Raw genomic sequence first — 25,033 nt, 5'->3', positions numbered from 1 at the left:
CTCTGATAAACACACAGAAATGTTTTTACAAGATTGCTTTTACTGCCATCGTTATTTGATTTGATTATTTTAATTAAAGCCCAAGGCAGATAATTTAAGAAACACAAAATAAATCAACATAGAAACTTTTGCTTTGGTAATCTTCTCCAAATTAACTGAAAAGGCTGAAGATTAAGGTCCTACAAACAATATGAGCATTTTCGAGCTGAATGAAAGTTGCATTATGTTGCTAAAATGGACTCAAGTATTTTTATTCAATGCCCTTGATGTTAGAGTCACAAATTGACTTAGTTATCATTTTAAATTTCCAACTTCAAAACTATATAACGGGAGTTGAACTGAAAATTTCCAACCCATTATCTAGCATCTCAATTTGGCCAAATGGGTAAATTATGTAAGTGTTTAAGATGCTCAGGGAAAAATGCTTTGAATTGAGATGATGTTTCTGTGGTGAAGGAGAGAGTTGAAAGGACTGGAGTGTTGGCTTGCACACATCAGGCCTGGGGTTCAGTTCCCCGGCACTGCGTAACTCTCTGAGCTCTGTGGTGTAGTTCCCAAATACTTCAGGGTACTGTGCCACACTGGAACTCAGCAGCATCTTGTCCCCAATCGAGGCATAAACAGGTGAGGGCAGCCCTTCACAAACAATTTATATCACACGCAGAATGCGTGCCACAGACAAAAAAGGCAATAGAAACCTTCAGCCTCATTTCCTAGCTTGACACTATTATATAATCTATCCCATTGCTCAACCATTAGCACAACATCCCAATCTCGTCATAAATTTAATGCTGGTGATTGTCTCTCCATCAGGTGTGATTGCAGAAGGATTAGCGGTTTTTGCAAATTCATTTATCTTCCTAAGAGAAAAATCAAAGTTGTTATTATATATGATCACTTCAGGATCAATCTGATACCAGACTTCAAAAGCTCTGTAAGAAAGGGAAGATTAGAGTCTTTCTTTTAAAATCCAGGTGGTGACTCTGAATTTTGAATCCTCAGTTCTGCGTTCTGCATTTTTATAAATTGGGCTTTGTTTTCCATTTCGCAACAGTATCCTTTGCCACTTTCATGGAAAATATATAGCATTACTGACAAATATACCTTTCTGCTGATGGAATTAAAAAATGCTTTTTGTTTGTTTTCCCTTTGGTTCTTGTACCACACCTGGCTGTGCCCAGGGCTTGCTCCTGGCTCTGTGCTAAGGGATCCTTTCTGAACATATGCCCTACCAGAGATCAAACCTGGGTCAGCAGTGTACAAACAAGTGCCTTTCTCCTATACTATTTCTTTGTCCCTAAAAAATATATATGTTTTTAAGGAATTAATTATCTTCCATAAATTTTTCATTGATTTCGTTTCTCACATATTGTAAAACTGAAGACAGGTTTGAGAAGAAAATGAGGCATTTAAATAGATAGTATTCAAATTTTGAAAAGCAGCTGAAAGACCCATTGGCATTTTATATCAAAATATCAGAAGATACCATACACAAAAACAGATGATAACCCATGTGACTTCCAACAATAAAGATCTGCAATTTATGGAAAGCCTTGGTAGGAAGTAAAAATTTTCATCTATTGAATCTTTAAATCAAAATAAAAATTTCTAATCAGTGTAAAACTTTTAACTCTAATCAATGTAAAGTTTTTTGTTCCTGGGAAAGAGTGACCACTGCCTACTGGAAGATGGACGATCTGGGTGGAGGATGCTCAACCCCGATCCAAGCAGGCTTGGAGATCTCAGCCCCGAGACCCACATGTCTTTGTTCCTTGCTGGTACCTTCATATGTGTGGAGAGTGGTATCAGCATGGTTGTGGCTGGTTCTGGAGGTGTTCAGCTGCCAGAGCTCTGCTTGGGGCGGGGAGGGAGACTCAACTTGACCCCTCCAAGGGTCACACCCACCAACTAGCCCCCTGGTGCTGTGTAATCCCATCAACGGCCAAGACCCAGAGACTATAAAATCCAGCTCCCGGAAGAAAACAGTGCAGAGTCTCCTGCCCCCGTGCCTGCCTGTCCTCGCCGAGGCACCTTGGAGGGATCAGGTTGAGTTTCCCTCCCCGCCCCGACCAGGGCTCCAGCAGCCGAAGACCTCCAGAACCAGCCACCACCATGCTGAGACCACTCTCCACACGCATGAAAGTACCAGCAGAGGAACAAAGGCATGCAGGTCCCAGGGCTGAGATCTCCAAGCCTGCTCGGATCGGGGCTGAGCATCCTCCACCCAGAGCCTCCACCTTCCAGTAGGCGGGGTCACACCCACCAACTGGCCCCCTGGCACCGTGTAATCCCATCAACGGCCAAGACCCAGAGACTATAAAACCCAGCTACTGGACATCTTATTATCTCATTATTGCTTTGGACAACCTGGCAGGCTACTGAATGTAACCTGCCCACACGGCAGAGTCTGGCAAATTCCCCATGGCGTACCCAATATGACAAATACCAGTAACAATGATGGGTCTCATTCTCCTAACCCTGAAAGGGCCTTGAATATGGCACTGTTTTAAATCTCTGGGCTAGGACGAAGGAGACGTTACTAGGGCCTGCTCGAGGCAATCGACAAACAACAGGATGATCATGATCGTCATCGGGAAAGAGTGATAGTACAGGCGTCAATGCACTTCTGTTGCCTTGGACCAACCCTAGTTAAATCACTGCCAGCCTAGGGTCCCCTGAGCATCACAAGGTGTAATCCCTGAGCACAGGAGCAATGCATGAGCGTCAACAGGTGTGGTCCAAACCAAAAAAAAAATTGTTCCTGAAAGTCCCTAAGAGTTTTTACCATGCTATCATGAGCAGCCTAAATTTGAGATCAGCAGTCTAGCCAAGTATATTAATATTTCACTGGTTCATCTTCTGAAGCAGATTTATACTCATCAATTCACCTTAACAATCACTAGTAGTATCATATCAAGAAGGAATATCAGTTTATCCAGAGTCCCAAAGGTTTCTTCTTTGCAAAGAGGTGACGAGATTATTTTATTAAATTGCTTCCCTCAATTAATTAGGAATTAATTTCGTGTGGGCTTAATCTACTCTTCATTTAATTCATTAGAATTGAACTACTAGTAAGATCATACAATATTGTTTCTTTCAGAAATACACTAAAAACCGGTCCAGGCGTGGTTCCATTAACTTACAATAAACATGAAATGATTCCTTAGGTTTGATTTCTGAATAGAATTAGCAGATGGTTCTGCAAGGGACGTGTTTTACCTCCTTACAGTGCCACGAAGGGGAGGCTCCAGAATTGGTGTGACCAATACGGATCTTAGAGAGAGTGCCAAGGTCTCCCACTGTGATCTGGAAAGCAACCAAGAGGGTGTGTTTCAATGTGATTTTACAAAATACACTTAAGAGAGCCCATACTATGGCATTATATATTAATAAGACAGTCAATTCACCAAGAATATTTAAGGATCATAAACATTTATTTCTGAAGATCAAGCAGTGTCAAGTCCAAGATGCTAAATGAGATGTGAGTAGATTCATCACATATCCCATGAACCCATTTACTAAGGAAGCCACCCCAAGTTAAACATTAATGGATTTTTGTTATTAATGAGATAGCATGAATAAATAATATATATTAAAAAGAACTATACAACTGTATATATCTAATAATAGATAACAAAAATGCACAATGCAAAAATTTACAGAAACAAGTAGAGAGAAATAGGCAGTCGGAAATAATAGTTGGAAACCTTAATGCCTCAGTTTGAATAATGCATAGAACAACTAGACAGAAGATCAATAAGGAAATAGAGGACTTAACAATATTATATACCAACTAGATCCAGCAGCTATTTTTAGAACATTCCACTCAATAACCACATAATGCACACTTTTCTCACGTGCACAAGGAATATTCTACAAGATATACCATATGTTATGTCACAAAACGAGTTTTGGAAATTAATGAAATTATATAACAAGTATTTTCTAACAAGAGTAAAACTAGACATCAATACTGGATAAAAGAAACTGCAAAAATCCATAAATGCATGTAAATTAAACAATCTATTTGAGCAGCCTATTTGTCATAAAAGAAATTGCTAGGAATATTAAACCATAATTCTAAATCAATGGGGGGAAACTATATACAAAAGCAGAGAGGATACAATGAAAGCAGAGCACAGAGGAGAATTTTAGCTGCAGTTCCATAAAATTTCTATGTACTTAAAGTTGAAAATAATTTCAATTGGGCATCTAACAACTGTATTTGAAATTACTGTGAGAACAAATGCTTTAAAGATTCAGACCCAATATATCCAAAGACTAAACAGAAAGGAGAAGTGAAAGGGAAATGTCCTTTTGCTAATGAATGTATACCAGGGTACATTTCCATCACACAGGACCAGAGATCATTAGGCGTTAAGACACTTACGGTAAACACACCAAACCCTGATTTGATCCCTAGAATTGCATATGGTGCCCCAAATACTGTCAGGGGTCATCCCCGAGCGCAGAGCCAGGAGTAATCCTTGAGCACCGCCAGATGTGGCCCCAAAACCAAACTATGAAACACACACACACACACACACACACACACACACACACACACACACACACATGCAGGCAGCCAACCTGGGTTTGATTTCTGAGCATCACCAAGAATGATCCCTGAGTACTGCTGAGTGCATCACACACACACACACACACACACACACACACACACACACACGGTATTATAATAACAAATACCTCGTTCAGTGTGTGACATTCCTATATTCCTTCTTAAAGAACAACCCGTTGTCGTTACAACAATTCACTTAAATTCATAGGTTACTCGGTTTTATTACTCACAGCAAAACTGTCTTCACGGCCATTCTGGAACTGCGCCCCATCTGTTCCGTAGAGATATATGGGAGCTGAACTTCTGTGTTGTCCGTACAGCACAATATAAATCTGAGAGCTGGTACCTGCATTTGGCAAGTCACTGGTGATGATGGTAACTTTCCAACCACTAGCTGGAGAAGCACAAATAACACACAGCATCAGCGACTTGACTTCTGAAACTACAACTATCAGAATGGCAGAGTTCATGATAGACAGAACTTCTACATCTCCCCTAGAAAAATGCTGTGACACAGAATTTGCACTTGCCTTTTAAGATAAAATTACTATATTCTCTTTAACTATGAGAATTTCTTAGACAGGTTTTATTTATTTTGAGGACACACCAGCAGTGCTCAAATGTTGCTCCTGGGATCATGAGGTTCTAGAGTTCACACCCAGGCCCCCCACGTGAAAAGCATGTACTCATGTGAGTTGCACATACGTGTACTTGGCTATCCATCAGCCTCTAAGAAGGGCTTTAATAATAACGCTAAGGTAATAACATTATCCTCCCAGGGTCTGCCATTACTGAACTCCTAGAAACTTCCTACATACTTACATTTAAGCATCAAGTATCACTGTCATTTCTTCCTGTTGTTCATCGATTGCCTCGAGCAGGCCCCACTAATGTCTCCTTCGTCCTAGCCCTGAGATTTTTAAAAAGTGCCACGTTCGAGGCTCTTTCAGGGTCAGGAGAATAAGACCCATCATGGTTACTGGGTTTTGGCATATTGAATACGCCACGGGGAGTTTGCCAGACTCTGCCGTGTGGGCAGGTTACATTCCGTAGCCTGCCAGTTTGTCCAAAGTAAGAATGAGATAATAAGATGTCGCTTCCGGGAGCTGGGTTTTATAGTCTCTGGGTCTTGGCCGTTGATGGGATTACACGGTGCCATGGGCAGTTGGTGGGTGTAACGCTTGCATACTGGAAGATGGGGGATCTGGGTGGAGGAGGCCCCATCCCAATCTGAGCAGGCTTGGAGATCTATGCCCTGGATCCCGCACACATGGGCTCCTCGGCTGGTTCCTTCATGTGTGAGGCTCGTCCGAACATGTGGGGAAAGTGGTCTTAAGCATGGCTGTGACTGGAACTGGAGGTCTTCAGCTGCCGGGGCTCTGCTCGGTTTGGGGAGGGAAACTCAACCCACCCTCCTCCAAGGGGCCCCAGTGAGGACAGCCAGGTGCAGAGGCAGGAGACTCTGCTGTTCTCTTTAGGGAGCAGGGTTTTATAGTCTCTGGGTCTTGGCCGTGTAATGGCGCCGGGGAAGTTGGTAGGTATAACACCTACGTATTGGAAGATGGGGGATCTGGGTGGAGGAGCATAAGGATTTTTATAAATCTCCAGTACTCATATATATGGAGTCAAATATATGTCACATAGTATGGGCCTGCAGAATTACACAGTTTAAGATTCTTGGTGTTTTCCAACATAAAAGGTTACGTGGTAATTAATGTATTTCAGATTGAAATCATATAGAGTAAAGGAATCTGAAATATCTATTTTTTAGGTCACACCTGTCATTGCTCAGAGTTACTCCTAGCTCTACACTCAGGAACTACTACTGGTGATGCTCAGGGCACCGTAGGGGATGCCGGGGGTCTAACACAGGTGGGCTCATACAAGGCACATGCCCTGACTGCTGTACTATAACTCCGGGCCCAGAATCTGTGCTATCTATCATTACTGATGAATAGATGTAGTAACTTCCACAAATAGTAAACTTTATATCTCTCAGAAGAATGAAAGACATGTTCGCAAGCAGATGATTCATGATGAACACAACATAAACTGAACATTATAGCACAGGGGAAGTAGTATAAAATGATCTCTAGGGATAATTTTGCCAGGTTTCTTTGGAATAGATACCAAGAGCTGATCAATAAGAAAAGTGAAGTATTAAGGAATTAGGAAACGTACTCTCAAAGTCAGACTAAGAACGTGAGTCGGTACAATTCAGAACTAGAGGTTTAATTTCCTACATTTAAAACTGATTTTCATGTGCCCAGTCTGGAAGTAAATATTACTCTCCTTTTTTTTAGTTTTGTTGAGAAACAATTGACATCTAACTCTATCAGTTGAAGGGATACAGCGTGTATACATATGTATACGGGATACATATTTGATGTGCGTGCCCCGTGAAATGATTGCACCGTAGATTCAACTATTATTCATCTTTTTTACTTTGTTAAAAAAGGAAAAAGGAGGCAGGGCAGGAAAATTATCCTTTTTAGAGAACTTTCAGGATTTATTTTCTTGTCTTTCTTATATCTTTCTTATATCTTTCTTATATCTTTCTTATATCTTTCTTATATCTTTCTTATATCTATATATAAAGGTTGAGCTTTCCTCCCCACCCCGACCAGGGCTACGGCAGCCGAAGACCTCCAGGACCAGCCACCACCATGCTGAGACCACTCTCCGCACACATGAAGGTACTGGCAGAGGGACAAAGCCACGCGGGTTCCGGGGCCGAGACCTCCAAGCCTACTCGAATTGGAGTCGAGCATCTTCCACCCAGATCCTCCAAATTCCAGTAGGCGGGGGTCACACCCACCACCTGGCCCCCTGGCGCCGTGTAATCCCATCAGCGGCCAAGACTCAGAGACTATAAAATCCAGATCCTGGAATCGCGCGGCCGCATTTGCGGCCACACGACATCTTAACAGAACCTTTTTTTATGACATCTTATTGTCTTATTTCTACTTTGGACAAACTTGCAGGCTATCGAATGTAGCCTACCCACAGGGCAGAGTCTGGCAAACTCCCCGTGGCGTACCAAATATGCCAAATACCAGTAACAATGATGGGTCTCATTCTCCTAAAGAGCCTTGAATATAATCTCAGGGTTAGGATGAAAGAGACGTTACTGGGGCCTGCTCGAGGCAATCGACGAATAACAGGATGATGAAATGAAATGAAAATATCTATACAACAGTGTTACCTAGTCACCATGTTTAGGTAATATTCCTAGTACTAATCTACCCTATTACTAAAATTCGCCTTTTGACTCTCTTTTCCTAAATTACTAGCCCAGAATCTTCCTCTTAATTAGCCACAAAACAAATCTTTTTTCTATGAATCTTCTTTTGTTTTTGTTTTACAGTATTGTATGATAGGACAGTGCTTATCTCACTTAACTCGTATGGCACAATTCCTTAAAAATAATGCATGCTGTTGAAAATTATGGAATTTTATTTTTAAGGGCTGAGTAACCTCCATGTTTTGTTTGGGGGCATTGACATCTAGCAGTGCTCAGGATTCACTCTGGGGTCTGCACTCAAGGATCACTCCCGGCGTGGCTTGCGGTGATGGGGCTCAAACCCTGCGAGGCTTGGAAACATACGGGGTGATGGGGATCAACCAGGGTAGGTCGTGTGTGGGGGTCGGGGAGAGCAGCTCCTTACTGTGCTGCCTCACCAAGACTTTAGGACTTCCCATTTTTCATACACACAATTACATTTTTACTCACTCATTTACAGTGGGGTGCTTAAGTTGTTCCATTATTTGACTTGTAAATAACGCTGCTTTGAACACTGGTGAGCAGATGTATTGTTCAAGTTATAGCTTTCATTTCTGGATAGATCCTGAAAACTGGAGTCACTGGATCACCAGGTCGATGCAGTTTGAACGCTTTGGAAGATCCTCCAGGCTGGATAGAGGTTGCACCATTTATGATCCCACCAAGAATTCAGTTCTTTCCTCCTTTGCCTTCACGTCTGTGTTGGTCTCATGTCTTTTAGAATAACCATTCTTGTTGGCTCCGGTGCCATCGCTAGGTTTTGGTTGAGTCTTCGTGATTCTTTTCTTTTGTTTATGAATTCATGCCATCTGCAACTGAAATTGTCTTCTATTTCTCCTATTCTTTTGTTTGTCTTGGGGGGGCCACCTCCAGCTGTGCTCAGGGTTTGCTCCTGGTCTTGTGCTCAGGAAGCCCTGGGGGCTCCCGTTGAACTCAGGTTGGCCATGTGCAAGGCAAACACCCTACCTGCTGTACTATCACTCCAACACCCATTGTTTCAATTCTTCTAGGGACCCAGGGCCAGCCAGGGTAATGAAGGTTCTCTTCCCAATCTAGCGCACTCTGCCCTCCTCTCTTTGAGGCAGTGAGCACTTCAACCCCTTCGCTGTCCAAACTCTCTTGCCATTTCTTGTGTTTGAATAGTTATTACTGGTTCTTGAGATCAGGAGCGTAGCCAGGAATACCTGCTTTGGCTGCCTGGGTAACATCACTCCCAGTTCATCTTAGCTGTGCAAATTTTAGACTTAAAGTCTTACTGTTCAATAAATTCAAGTTAAATTAATGTGTTTTTTTTAATTAGCACTAACGCAAGAAAGTCTATCTTATTTGTCTCACATGGTAAAGTCTATAATAGGCTACCAAATCACCTCGGTTGACTAAGAGCATGCAAATAATTTTGAAGAATTAAAGGAGGATGAGAGTCTGTTTTTAACAAAGGCAGAAGCAGTAAAGTTGCCATCACACACTACAGAGCTCAGGTGATTTTCTGTAGAATTACTAGTACGTTACTGCTTGTTTGAATAAAATGAAATAAAGCACCCCAACTTTTGCTTTCTTCAAAATGAAGTAGAAGAGTCCAGGAGAAAATCAATATTTGCTAAATGTACAAGGACCAAATCAATAGGAAAAGAAATTGCATTTTCCAACAAGTAAAATGGAGAATAATGAAAGGTATAGGAGTAGAAATAAATGAAAATAATGAAATATGATACCATTGGTTTTCGCATCTCTTTAAATCATTAAAGTCTTGACCTTGGGAAGGGATGTTTTAAAAATGCCTTTAAAATCTAACATATGAACTAAAATTCATCTTCTAGTTTATAACTTATAATCAGTCAATATGTAAGTCATGCAGTCACTAGTAGCTACCCAGTGTCATGGAAAAATAATTGTGTTTGTTCTCTATCAATTAACAATCTTTATAAGGTAGTAATGTATATCTAAGAGAGCAATATATAAGGTAGTAATATATGTATCTAAATAACATATCTAAAATATTTTAATGTTTTAATCAAGTGAGGCCAGGTAAATAAAGCTAATAGAATTTGTTACCCCCAAAGTTTATTTTTTAAATCCATCACGATGATCACGATTTTTTTTTTAAAAAGCAGGCAAAAAAGTAATCTGTAGAAATTTAACAAAACGGTACGATACCTTGTGACATAATCTTTGTAAAACAGAAACAAAGAAAATAATGAGCTGGATTCGGGGAATTTGTAAAGCACCTAGCCCAGCTAGTTCAGTATCATGAAAGCAGGAAAGGGTGGTGGAAGCAACATTTGAAACCTTCTCAATATCTAAACCCTCTCAGAACATGAAAGAAAGGTTGGGCTCCAGGGGAGAGTAAAAGGATTAGAGAAAAAAAATAAGCTGTAAGAAGTTGACAAGTAATGGGGCTGGAGCAATAGCACAGTGGGTAGGGCGTTTGCCTTGCACGCGGCCGACCCGGGTTTGATCCCCGGCATCCCATATGGTCCCCCAAGCACCGCCAAGGGTAATTCCTGAGTGCAGTTCCAGGAGGAACCCCTGTGCATCGCCGGGTGTAACACACACACACACAAAAAAGAAGTTGACGAGTAGTTTGATAAAAGATTTAATTCTCCATAATGGGTAAAAATACATCGACAATTTTAAAATCATATATATTCTTAAATTTTTTAAGTAAGTAAGTAAAGTAAAGGCCCTCCGGTTGATCATCGATTTGCTCGAGCGGGCCCAGTAATGTCTCCATTGGAGACTTTGTTGTTACTGTGTCTGGCATATCGAATACTCTCGGTAGCTTGCCGGGCTCTCCGAGAGGGGCGGAGGAATCGAACTCGGGTAGGCCATGTTGGCTGCGTGCAAGGCAAACGCCCTACCGCTGTGCTATCGCTCCAGCCTTAAATTTTTTAATTGGAGTTAAAACATTTTTTACCAATAATTGTAGCCCCAGATCGTGAATTCTCTACCAAACCTTTAAGGAAAAAATGTCAACCCTACATAAATCCTTTGGGCTACTTCCCAACTCACTGCATAAGATAATCAATATCCCGACAACAGATCATACAAAGGTAGAGTAGAAAAACTAAAGAGTCATAACCCTCATGAACATCAATGAAAATATCTTTAATGACATATTATTAAATTAGGCTAACCATATGCAGCTTTAGGCTTAGGCCAGGAAAGCGTTTTTGTTATTTTTTAAATTAAAAAAAAAATCAATGTGATGCATCACATTAATCACTTAATCACTTAACTTCCCGTTAATCGTCGATTTGCTCGAGTGGGCGACAGTAACGTCTCCATTTGTCCCTGTCGCATGCTAGTGTAGCCCAATGGCATCTGTTCGCTCCAGGAACATGAAGGGCCTCAAACCGATCGTTCATGATCTTCACGAAGAAGTCTGACCATCTGGTAGGTGGGCGGCCACGCGGTCTTTTGACATCCCGTGGAATCCAGTGGGTAACAGCTCTAGTCCAGCGGTCGTCTTTAAATCTCATTACGTGACCAGCCCATCTGATTTTTGACACCTTGGCAATTTTTTAAATTAAAAAAATCAATGTGATGCATCACATTAACAGAATAAAATAACGTGATCATTTCAAACAGATGCCCTCCCAAAAAGCATTTGGCAAAATTAATTACCCATTTATGACATAAAGCCACAGGGAATTGGGCTGAATTACACCTTGCTATTTCTCGGTGAGGAGAGGAACTTGTAAGTGATGAAACAGATGTTTCACTGTGAGATTTCCAATCAAAGTCAAGGTGTGGACTGGTTTATCTTTTGTGCTTTTGATAAATTTCAAGAGGAAGGAGACAAATTGAGGGAGGAATTGTTAAACAAACAAAAAAAAAGCAGCACTTGATAATTCAGAAAATTCTCAAACTGTCCATGTATCTTTCAGGTTCTGGAAATAGGGCCCTGGAGTGGCAGAAATGTTTAATATTTGCTAAATGGTTTAGACAGAGGACTCTGAGTCCAAACGTCCCACTCAGCAAAAGCAAAGAGATGAGATATTATTCAGGAAGAATTTCTGGAGAATTCTTTTCTTTAAAATTGTGGGGGCTGGAGCGATAGCACAGCAGGTAGGGCGTTTGCCTTGCATGCGGCAGACCCAGGTTCGATTCCCAGCCTCCCATATGGTCCCCCAGCACCGCCAGGAGTAATTCCTGAGTGCAGAGCCAGGAGTAAGCCCTGTGCATCGCCGGGTGTGACTCAAAAATAAAATAAACAAACAAATAAATAATAACATTTCTAAAAAAAAAATTGTAGATGCCCAGACACAACACCAACAAGACTTTCAAAGAATTTGACTTCATCAGATGAAAGGGTCTACGAGTGGAGAAAATTTAAAGAAACAATCAGAAAGTCAAAAGGGTGGGTTCCCCAAACTGGCAGACTTCAAGAGAGGACTCAGCCCCGTCTGGAGAAGGAGCTGTCTTGGAAAGGGCAGAGAGCAAGAGCCCTTCTGAGGATTATTCTCAGGGCCCTGGAATCTGAATTTCCCTGCCGTGCTTCAAGAACTGCTTGGGGCTTGATTTGCTTTTCTCCTGATTTCTCCCTTTTGGAGTGGAAATGTCTATTCTTTGCCTGCTTTCCACTGCCTTTTAGACGCAGAAAACCTGTTTGCAGTTTAACAGCTTTACAGATGGAGAGAAATTTCGGTCCAAGATGGATCATAGCCTGTGGCTCCACCATACCTGATTTAGATTATATGAAAACATCACAAGAAGAAATTTTGTGATCTTTGAGATGATTATGTGTAGATTATATCTCGAACTAAAATTTCTGATGCTTGAAACTTTGGACAATGTTGAAATAGGGTGAAAGCATTTTGGGTCTGGGAAGAAATGTTAATTTTTAATAGGCAAGCATACAAAAGGAGTAAGTTAATTGCTGGTGCTAACTTTGTAAATTTCAAAGAATAAAGTGTTTAAGCATTCCTGAAGCACAAGATGAAATTTATAGCGCCTGTTTCTATGCATGCCTGAGTGATCACAATTCACATGCATAGCTATGAAAAGAAATGAGTAAAGAGAGATTACTCTCCCAAGAATGATGTGGCCACTGCTTTAGGACAGTGTCAATAAGGATATTTATATTGGTTTTCGCCAGATTTCAGAATCACAAATAAAAACCATGGAAAACCTTGTTCCAAACATGGCAACATGCAGATCACTCCATCTCAACCCCTATTGTTTGAGAAAGATTGATTGCGTGAAATCAGAAGTAGCCATAAAATAAATAAATTCTGAGTAACATAAAATAAAGGACTAGTGGAAGAGAACTGTTTCTCAAGCCATGCCAGAAAAGTCTAGATTTTTTTTTTCTGGTCTCAGACATTGAAGTAGCCAAATGTCAATTTGAGAGTCCAAGACTGCTTGGCCAACGGGCAGGACTGTTAGGTGTGGTTTTTGGTGGCTCTTGTACCTGCTGCCTCTAAGAAGAACAGTCCTGCCACCTGCCTCTTCCGGTGATTTCTGTTTTCACCAAGCAATGTAAATCCTAAAGCTATTTCAACTACCACAGGGAGGAAATTCCAAGGTAGGTAGCTGGGCCGTCACTAGTCAGTTCCAGAGTCTAGTGAAGAGGGAAACAACAGAACATAGAGCTGCCAATTGTGAAAGAGAGCAAAGTGGGGAAAATTCACACTGTGAGATTTCAAGGCTTATTCTAAAGGTCCAGCAATCAACACGGTGTGTTTTGACATACCAATAGACAGAAAGATCGATGCAATAAAGAGAACAGAAATCTCCCCCACATACATGGTTGACTAATTTTCCTCAACCATGAGACTATTCTTTTTTTTAATTCAAAGTCGTCTAATGGGAAAAGAATAATATTTTTTAAAGAGTGGTAAAAAAATTGTATTTCCATATGAAATAAAATTAACCTAGACTCTTACCTCCCATCATATAAAAATTTAACTTTAATAGAATCAAATAGACTTTGTACAAAAATAAAAACTCATGAAATTCCCCAAATAAATTGTAAGAGAAACACACGTCATTGAACTAGGCAGACATTTTAGATATATCTTGAAAGACATAACTTTTTTAAAAATAAATTCAAGTTTATCTGAATTAAAAAGTTTCTCCAGTGAAAGTTTCACCAGTAAGAAAATAAAAATGCAAGCCATAGACCAGGAGAAAATATGCGCAAAACATACATCCAAATGTCTTATACCTCAAACATCTAAAGAATTCTTAGCACCCCAGGACTACAAACATCTAACAAAAAAACATAGATCCTAAAAGATATAAGTAGCAAACATCCTCAGTTATCAAGGAAATGGAAATCAACAGCATACAGAGATATCACTAAATACACAGGAGAATGTTAACATTTCAAAGACTGACAAAAAATCTGAGAGAAAGTGTAGGAATTAAGACTCATGCCTTGCATACTATAAACTCGTTTCAACCAGAGCACTGCAAGTTCCCTCATGATGGGCTACAACCCAGAGGTCCCCAACAGCTTATCAGTGTAGTCCTAATAATCACCGAGCACCAACCAGATGACCTAAGTAATACCTTGACCAAGGTACACTGTGACCCAAAAAGCCAAAAAGGGGGGGAGAGAGAGAGAGAAAGAGAGAGAGAGAGAGAGAGAGAGAGAGAGAGGGAGAGAGAGAGGGAGGGAGAATTGGGATGGATCTTGAGAACATTGAGTCAAAGAAAATAAATTAGACAGAAAAAGACAAGTATTATGATTTTACTTAAATATGAAATATTAAATCATTGAGCTCATAGGAACAAAAAGTAGAAATGGTTGTCAGGGGTTAAGAGATGAGCGAAACCTAAGAATATGTTAATTAAAGGACACAAATTTTCTGTTGCAAAATGAGTAAGTAGAAGAATCTAATAAAAGGATGGTTGACTGGAGTCAACAATGATTTGGTTTGCACATGTGGAGTTACTAGTCAAGTTGGACTCCCATTCGTGTGCCATAACAACAAAAGAGTAATTATCTGAGGTGAAGAATTAATAAACCTTACACTCCGAAATACAGGTGAACCAAATCTCCACATTGTATGCCTTATACAATGTCATCATGTGTCACTATATCTCAAGAAGATGAAAAGACTTGTAAAAGCTGATTATTCTCAAGAGGGAAAGCAACTCAATGATTTACAGGCCATCATCTTTTGTTGTTTTTCTATTATTCTAACCTCCGGACAAATTGAAAAGTAGACATTGATATACACAAATATATAGAGATATAGATAGGTATGTCAGAAATATACATAAAGACAAAGGTGACATTTACAGATACACAACTTTCTTCCTCTTAATCGCTTTTTGACATCACAATGGAATGTAAGTGATATGCATTCTGGGGAACTGTGCTTCAGATTCTCCACTTGGCTCTTTCCCCAGGATGACAGTTTGCAGGACAACTGGGGCAGTGAATCTCAGCTCTCAACCAGCCACACAGTGATCAAGAAAACAGAGTCACTTACCTAAGTAGTACCTGTAATACTTACCTAAGTAGTACCTGTAATACTGGGCTAATACAGTAATACTGGGCTAATACTGTAATACGGGGCTGGAGCGATAGCACAGCGGTAGGGCATTTGCCTTGCATGCAGCCAACATTTTCTAACATAAAGCCAAGATTCCCTTTCTTAGGATAAAACACACTATCCTACATTTATAGACCTATTCATATTTTTCTCCCTTCAAATGCTTTTAATTATCTTCATTCTTACAATAGCTGACTCTCATCTGTTGCATGTAACTTTTAAAACAGATAGGCACAGAATTATCCAGAACATTATAAATTTATATACCTGTGAAAAAAAAGAAAGATATCGTTTTGGGGGAAAATTTACTTTATCAACCTACCCTAGGTTTTTCAATTTTGTGGAATTTCAAGAGATTTAGCTCTATTCATCTATGTTTATAGGTATTACCACCTCCACAATAAAAATGACAGCGAGAAAGAGAGAAATCTGTAATATATGGGAGAAAAAATAAAAAAGAAACCTGGCAAATAAGAAAAAAAAGAAAACAGCATCACTTCAGCACAGCCACCAACCCACTATTAATTTCAGTTCAATACTTCAAACATTCTTTAAGGCCAGTGTGCTTTTAACTGTGTAAGTTAATGAGAACCCATAAGTCAATTCTGTTTTCTTCACATGCGATATAGTATTCAATAAATTCATAAGATGGTCAACACTTTATTGTCAAATAGCTTTGTGTTAGATTATTTTGGCTTGACTATAGGCTAAATAAAAGGGTTCTGAGCTCACCTAAAATCAGGGTATACTAAGCAACTCCAACGTTAGTGAAGAAGATGTAATATCCTTTAGAAAGAATTCCATTGGGGCTGGAGCGATAGCACAGCGGGTAGGGCGTTTGCCTTGCACGCAGCCAACATGGCTGACACAGGTTCAATTCCCAGCATCCCATATGGTCCCCCAAGCACCGCCAGGAGCGATTCCTGAGTGCATGAGCCAGGAGTAACCCCTGAGCATCGCCGGGTGTGACCCAAAAAGCAAAAAAAAAAAAAAAGAAAGAAAGAATTCCATTTCTTAAACTCAGCCACTATAGTGCAGTTAAAAATCTATGTTCAATATTGTTTACATTCAGAGACTATAGATCAAACACAATGGCCACTAGTACAAACTACAGCACCCAAAAGGAAAGAGAGAACAAAAGGGAATGCCCTGTCTGGGGGTGGGGGGGAGGGGAGGTGGGGATGGGGGGAGGGCTACTGGGATCATTGGTGGTGGAGAATGGGCACTGGTGGAGGGATGGGTACTCAATCATTGTATGACTGAAACTCAAGCACGAAAGTTTTTAAGTCTGTAACTGTACCCCCACGGTGATTCACTAATAAAAAAGTTTAAAAGTAAAATTAAAAAAACTATTGCTTACATTCGGGCTGGAGCAATAGCACAGCGGGTAGGGCATTTGCCTTGCACGCATCCAACATGGCCAACCCGGGTTCGATTCCTCCGCTCCTCTCAGAGAGTCCGGCAAGCTACCAAGAGTATCTAGCCTGCATGGCAAAGCCTGGCAAGCTACCCATGATATATTCGATATGCCAAACACAGTAACAACAAGTCTCACGATGAAGACGTTACTGGGCCCACTCGAGCAAACTGATGAACAATGGGAGGACCGTGACCGTGATTTTTTACATTCAGAACAATAGTACTACCTTAAACCATCAAACATATTAAGACTATCCTTGTGGAGTTTGTTGTTAGTTTTAAAGAGCGATTTTAGGAATACTCTAGTTTGCTATCTACAAATATTTTATAAGACCTTATAACACGTCCTTGGAAAATAAAGCCTTTATATGTTGAAAGTGGAGCTCCTTGAAACGACCCAAGAAAATTCTTGAATGCTATAAAGCACAGTCCCAAGCTTTGGCCTCCTCCCACCAGGTAAGATACTGCCGTAATAACCACCACCCAAGGGAGTATTGTGAAGACTAGGATACCTATAAAGCACCCAGAAAAATATTTGGCGCTAAGTAGGGTTCAAAGGATTCAAAGTATCAGTCACCTTTGCAAAGGATCTTAAGAATATGGTCGAAATTGTAGTTCTTTCGCATATCTGAGCATCCTACCTTCTTGATTAGAAAAGCAACCAACTTTGGGAGGACATTTTTTATTTGGGAGTCACACCGTTGGTGCTTGGTGGAGGAGGGGGCAGAAGAAAGTGGAGCACTGCTGGAACTGGGGTTCCCAGAAATACACACACACAAAGTACATGCTCCGAACGTCCAGCCATCTCCCTGCCCTTGGAGGGATGGATTTTATTGTGTCTTACGATTTGGGGATATTGGCTTTTTGGGTTTTTTTTTTTCCAGTACTGGCAACTAAACACAGAGGGGAAGCACCAACTTCTTTAAGAGTATCAAATGTAGCCAATTATCTAAACTGATTAAGTTTGTAGCAGACATATGGGGAGAGGATGGGGCACTTTTCATCTTCTGCCTAGTAGGTCATTTCCTCCTGCTCTCCACCCATTTTCGAAATCATCAGTGTGAAGGGGTGGGTGCTGACACTTGGAGACAGAATTCCTATGGGAAGGTAGGTGTTCATTACTTTGGGGGCTACCATATTGTCCCCATTTTCTCATGGAAGTGCATGCAATAAATTTCCCATTTAAAAAGGATTAGCTGAAAGATATTCAGCACTGTTGGGCCAGAGCAATAGTACAGCAGTAGGGTACTTACTTTGCACGTGGCCACCCCAGGCTTGATCTCAGCATTCCGTATAGACCATTCCATAGGGTCCTACCAGTACTGTTCCCTGAGTTCAGAGCCAGGGGTAAGCCCTGAGCACCACTGAGCGTGGCCCAAACATGAACAAAAATGATATTCAGCACTGTGTGCCGAGCTGGATGCCAAAAGCTTTACAATCGTCATCTACGATCATTTCCCAATCTTTTAGCTCCTCCTAAAGACCTTAAAGTGAGCGCCCCATTTTCTAGGCAAGGAAACTTGATGAGTTCGTGCCAAGGCGGCAACACCTGTGTGAAAATCTTGAAAGCAAAATGCACGGTTCACTCACTTCATTTCTATTCAAGATATGTTGTTGGCAGTGGCCAGGTAGGTAAGAAAGGGATTAAGGTGTTTTCCTGGAACACAGCTGACCCTGAATTAATCCCCCCAAGCACCGTCTGGGGCAATTAAGCAACACAGAGTTCACAAGTAGTAGTCCAAAGCCCCCAATTTTTTTTCTTTTTGTTTGGAGATATAGCTCTATGTCAAGGACAGGCATCTCCCAGAGGCACACATAGCAATCTCGGAAACCAGGGGCTTCTGGCAATAATCCCTCTAGGTTTATTACTAAAACATCAGAAATCCAAATTCGCGTGGCCGCTATTGTGGCCACACGACACCATATGCTCTTCCTAATCAGCAATAGAAAACAAATTATCTAATGATGTCTTTGTGGCAGGTCTGAATGTTGGGGAAAATTCCAAATAACAGTGTTGGGTCTTTTGTTGTAATACTGAATGTGATCAACGGAGAGAGAGAGAGAGAGAGAGAGAGAGAGAGAGAGAGAGGGAGGGAGGGTTATACTGGGGATCTTGGTGGTGGAAAATGTGCACTGGTGAAGGGACAGGTGTTTGATCATTGTATGACCGACAGAGACTGGAGCTGAAAGTTTTTGTGACTGTTCTCATGGTGAGTCAATAAATAAATTTTTAAAAAAAGGACAGACATCTCGAATCCCAGTTCAAGACGGTGTGCATGCTCACTGGAGCACGTAGCGAAGGAAGCCCTGTCACCGCCAAGGACACCCCGTGGCCCAAGCACAGAGCCATCCAGCGTGGTTGACTGAGAATCACCAAGAATGGCCCCCAAGACCCCAAGAACTGCTTGGGAACCTCTAGCCCTACCACCCCATCCCCCAAATAATGAGTTGCAGCCACCAGCCCCAAACTGAGTTTTACGTTGGGATCATTGCTGATTCCTGACTGTTGTCATTTCTCGTCACACCCCTCCACTCTCAACAGTCGATCCTTGCTACTAACAATGATTTTTTTATATGTGGGCCTAATTCTAGACTTTCTATTCTTTTATTTAATAAACTTCTGGTAATTTTTTAATTTTTTTAACTTTTATTAGTGAGATACCATGAGGTACAGTTGTAGACTTACAAATTTTTGTGCTTGGGTTTCAGTTATACAATGATCAAGTACCCATCCCTCCACCAGTGCCCATTCTCCACCTCCAATGCTCCTAGTATCCCACCCACCCCCCTATAATCCCCATCCCCTCCCGCCACCCCGCCTCTGTGGCAGGGCATTCCCTTTTGTTCTCTCTCTCCTTTTGGGTGCTGTGGTTTGCAAAAGAGGCAATGGGTGGCAATCATGTTTGGTCTATAGTCTACTTTCAGCATGCTTCTCCCATCCTGGGAGGATCCTCCCAACACCTTTTATTTGGTGTTCCCTTCTTTATCTGAGCTCCCTTTTCCCCTAGCATGTGTGGCTGATTCTCAAAAAATTAGAAATTGAGCTCCCATTTGACCCAGCAATACCACTCCTGGGAATATATCCCAGAGAGGCAAAAATGTATAGTCGAAGTGACATCTGCACTTGTTTGTTCATTGCAGCACTCTTTACAATAGCCAGAATCTGGGAAAAAACATGAGTGCCCAAGAACAGAGAACTGGTTAAAGAAACTTTGGTACATCTACACAATGGAGTACTATGCAGCTGTTAGAAAAAAATGAATTCATGAAATTTACATACAAGTGGTACTACATGAAAAGTATCATGCTAAGTGAAATGAGTCAGAAAGAAAGGGATAGACATAGAAAGATCGCATTCATCTGGGGAACATAAAGTAACAAAATAGGAGACTAACACCCAAGAGTGGCCGAGATTAGTACCAGGAATTTTATTCCATGGCTTGGAGAACAATGTATTTTTAAGACAAAACTCACATTTTTTGTTGTACAAAAGTTCACACTGAGGCTGAAATGAAACCATGTATCATTGATCAGAAGTAACAGCAGTGTTTCAACGTTCCTGGATAAAACACAACACACTGATTTTTTACAGGTTTTTTCCCCAGGTTTGTCTAATAAACCAAGACAAGGCAGTACAGTCACGGAAAAGGTTGGAAGGTACCAGGCAAAATAGCAGTTGATTTCCATGGTCTACACAAACCTGGCAGAAAGCTAATGAAGACATAAACTCAATGCAAAACAAGGGAGAAAAAGAAAAGAAAAGAAAAATAGGGGAAGCAGCGTCCAGATGTGAAGCATCAGCCTCCTCCGTTCCTTTCAGCTCATCTGATGAAAGTCACGCTGAAGTCTGCGTTTGCCAAGTGCACCCACTCCTCTTACTGGCTGGGCATGTTCCTAACTGTCCATCACAGGTTTTCAACAACACACTTAAAACTCCAGCCAGCCCCAGATCGTTCTTTTCGTTCTGAGCACTGCAGTTCCTTCTGGGTTTAGGAGTTGTAAGACAACTACGCAACTGGGCACGCGGCTTCCTTTGAAGCAGATGCCAGAAGCCCACTCACTGGACACACCTTCCCAAGGGCAGCCGAGCTTCTGCCAAGGCATTGCACAACTGCCATCTGGTGGCGTACACAGGAACTGCACCCTCCGGCTCCCCCCTCAACCCCACCCCCACCCCCAAGCCCTCGCCTGGTCCTCTGCGAGGCTTCTGAGTCTGCAGTCCAGCGCCTCGCCTCTGGCATTTCTAAAATAAGAGTCAGAGTCTGGATAACATTCCTAAAAATTCTAAACGCTAAAGTTTTATTTATTTTTTTTAACTTTCGTTTATATGACTTTTTTATGGACGTCTTTTTTTTTAATCTTATTAACTTATTAGGAGGGCAGGTCCTTTGAAAGAAAATAATCATTTCACAGTCATTTTTACAGACGGTGAAGATACTGCTCCGTAAACATCAGAAACAGGTCTACCCTGGATATCTTTGAAAGTATTTTAATATCTGTAGGTCTGAAGTTATCACTGTAACACTGTCCTCCCGATGTTCATCAATTTGCTCGAGTGGGCCCAGTATCGTCTCCATTGTGAAACTTGTTGTTTCATCGTCTCCATTGTGAAACTGTGTTTGGCATGTCGAATACGTCACAGGGAGCTTGCCAGGCTTTGCCGTACGGGCAAGATACTCTCGGTAGCTTGCCGGGCTCTCCAAGAAGGGCGGAGGAATCGAACCAGGTCTGCCGGGTCAGCCATGTGCAAGGCTAACGCCTACCCTCTGTGCTATCACTCCAGCCCAGGTCTGACGTTAATAAGATAAAAAACAATTGCCTTCAACACTCTTGTCAATGAACACATTTCCAGAGTATTTGCCCTATCCCAGGTAACACATGGTATACACACATGAACAGGATATGGTTCCCAGTCCCAGAACTCAAGGCGTCCATATTCATTTTATTCATTTAATTTTATTTATTTATTTATTTATTGCTTTTTGGGTCACACCCAGCGATGCTCAGGGGTTACTCCTGCCTCTTCGGTCAGAGCAAAAAGCTCTTACTCCTGGAGGTGCTCGGGAAATCCTATGGGATCCCAGGGATTGAACCTGGGTCAGCCACATGCAAGGCAAATGCCCTACCCACTGTATTATCGCTCCGGCCCCTCCATGTTCATTTTAAATAAGTCTATTACACAGCCCTGCACATTTCTCCAGTAACACCTGCAGCACTAATTTTCAAATACTATACCATGATACAAAGGATGCTGCCCAAATCTTCACACAACACCTCCTATGCGCCACTGAAGGACTTTGCCTCCTGCTTGGACATCTCTTATCTGTAGCCCAGTCTCCATGAAGAGACTAAATAAAAATGATTAAATAAAACTGTAAGACGACCAGAGTCCAATTCCTACAGGGAGCACAAAATGAATTCCCATGAAAATTAATTCACATTAATTATTCTCTTTACTATTTCTTCACAATTTTAGACCTTTCATTTTGCCAAACTATGTCACTGCTAGTCACAGGTGTTAACATGAACTTGATAATTTTCATAGGATCCCATAGGATTTCCCGAGCACCTCCAGGAGTAAGAGCTTTTTGCTCTGACCAAAGAGGCAGGAGTAACCCCTGAAATTGTTCAATTAGAAGATCGCATTACTCAGGATGAACAAGCACTCTATACATAGAGGTAGTCTTCATCCGGTGAAATAAATAGCAGGTCATCTTTGATGAATTCATTACACTTAGGTCCTCAATACCCATTTTATCTTACGAAGACTCCCATATGTGCAAAGACTCCAAGAACATTCCTCATCATACACTGAGTCAGTTCCAGACAACATTCAAGATCTCAATGTTTTATAAAAATTGATACTATACCATGATACAAAGTATCTTAAATTTTTCCTGGTTTAATTACAAAGTGCCCCAAGTAAATTCAAAACACACAATTCACAGTTTAACCAAATGTACTTATCATTCTAGGCACAATGTTTTTATTCATATTTAATTCTAACCTATATTATGCAGGTGAAAACAGAAAGAAATCTGTCAAGTTACTCTTCACATCGATCTATTTCAGTTTTGAGAATTTTAAAATCACCTTTATCTTTTATTTTACAAATTATAAAATTTAAGCTCCCATTAATGTAATTCTCAGAATGTAAATTGTTACATTTTTGAACCGATTGAAATTTCCTGATGTTTTACTAATATTTATAAAATAGCAATTTGTAGGCAAAGTATCAGAGAGGTATATTTATTTGTAATGCAGTATCTATTTCCAATCATGAGGAAACTGATGAATCCTGTCCTGTGGCGATACTTTCAAATTCATTTCGCATATACACTAAGTAAATAAGATTCAATATCGGGCACTGGAAATCTATTATGGACATGTCACTTTTATACCTTCATCAAATCAGTAAAGTTCACATGAGTCTGTCAAATTTGTTCAACAATATAGTCAACCTGCATTCTTCTCTGAACTCATTACATAAATATATGTGCACATAATATATATACTTTTGTACTTAGGACATCTATGTTGACCCATGAGAGAAATTACTGATCCAGAATGCTATTTATGTCCAGGAAACAAAACACAAAAATACTTGGGGAATAATGGAAACTGTGTAAATTAGAAAAATTAAGAACAGAAGAATGAAGTATGTCAAATTAAATAATCTAAGAGAAATCTGTCTGGGTAAGTTCATTTTGAAGAAGTAGGAAATTCTTTTTTTTTTCCCCTTTATTTTATTTTATTTTTTTAAAGTTGTAGATTTACAAAGAAGTAGGAAATTCTTATTAAATCATCAGGTCCATATCTATTCCTTGTGCTTTTTCATACTATTATGGGGCGGAAGGGGAGAATGTACTGGCGAATTAAGAGTGTGCTAATATTGAGATTATAAATCTCCTTTCACAATAATGTTTTCAAGACTGACGATGTTTCATTGGTTTTACTCTCCCCAGAGGAAAGATTTTCATCCTAAAATATATAAAATATTTAAACATATTGGTGTTCCCCGTATTCAATGATATCGCAACTTGACAAAATAGAAAGCCTTGATCAAGCATCTCAAAGAAGAAATGATAGCTGATATTTTCGCTTACAATTTGGTTGAGATTTGTTCCTGGGCTCTGGAATCTGTTATTTAATGTGTTGTTATTCTCATCAACCACTTCAAATATTTCATTTCCCTGACAACTGGAGCCTGATTTGTTGATGTGCATTGAATTCACGTCATCCACAGAAAACAATGCTGTGTCCAAGAAATTCACACAAAACTTTTTCTTTAAATATGACTTAAATCTCTTTAAATTATTTTCTTCCTCAAACTTCAAGAAGGTAGTTCTTCTGAACTTCTCCCTTTTAGCCATCGAATCAAATGTGTTATTGAAAGAAAACCAATCAAGCATGTTGCTAATATGATTATCAGTAAATGGTTTTCTCTTACTTGCTTTATTATTCTCATCTCTAAACATATTTTTGTTTGAGTTTGATAAATATGAACCTATTTTCATCCATAAGTGGAAACCCAAGGAATTTTCAATATCTGATACTTTACCATAGGCAAATCCCCTGTCTTCCTCATTTATAGGCTGGAAAATAACAGTTAATATTGGGCAATGTTGACCACAGATAGCATAGAGTTTATCCAAAGAATCACCTTCCTGAAACGCACCAGGAAGTACATTACTACCAGGTACTGGTTGGTTTTTAACAGTGTGATCAGACACTGGATGGACCTTGTTGCCAGAAGTTAAGATATGAGTCACTGATGTACACACCCTTTCCGGTCTGGGCTCACCCTTTTCCTCAGCACAGTCATTTGGTATTCTCTCCTCAGCAAATGATTTATTTTGAACGCTTGCTGAATCCTGGTGAGAGGTCTCAGAGTCACTGTAAGGAGGCATGTTAAAATAACGACATTTCGATTCCAGAGGTTGAATGAGTTCCTCCAGTTCTGAGGACAGTTCGGCCATGCTTGGGCGTGGGACTAAATTTCCAAAATGCGAGTATGGCACCTCATTGCTGGTATTATCAGCTAGTGTGTCCATCGACACAGTATCTGCATTGCCACACAGGCCGGAATTTTCGGACGATAGTCTTAGCAAATGATTTTCTTTCAGGAGCCATTTGCCTCTGTCAATCAAAATCCCGTCCTCTGCGCCACGTGGGCTTCTGTTATTATGATCCTGTTTTGTACCATGTTCTACTATGTCTCTCTCATAATTGGCTCTTTCATCG

General features: G+C 40.6%; 1 protein-coding gene across 1 annotated transcript in view; it reads right to left on the bottom strand.

Moving 5' to 3' along the window:
* RP1 (RP1 axonemal microtubule associated) overlaps positions 1 to 25,033 on the bottom strand; it is a 224,265-nt gene that overhangs the window by 190,190 nt on the left and 9,042 nt on the right. Inside the window, exons 3-4 of the mRNA XM_056112482.1 lie at positions 4,810 to 4,973; positions 3,220 to 3,306 (exon numbers count right to left, since the gene is read on the bottom strand). Of these exons, the coding sequence (XP_055968457.1) occupies positions 3,220 to 3,306; positions 4,810 to 4,973 (251 nt within the window). The remainder of the gene's footprint in view (positions 1 to 3,219; positions 3,307 to 4,809; positions 4,974 to 25,033) is intronic.

This window comes from Sorex fumeus, unplaced genomic scaffold, assembly GCF_029834395.1.
Source record: "Sorex fumeus unplaced genomic scaffold, SorFum_2.1 ptg000002l, whole genome shotgun sequence".
NCBI classification, from domain to species: Eukaryota; Metazoa; Chordata; class Mammalia; order Eulipotyphla; family Soricidae; genus Sorex; species Sorex fumeus.
The sequence above is the reverse complement of the archived record's forward strand: the minus strand, read 5'-3'. Positions and strand labels throughout refer to the sequence as shown.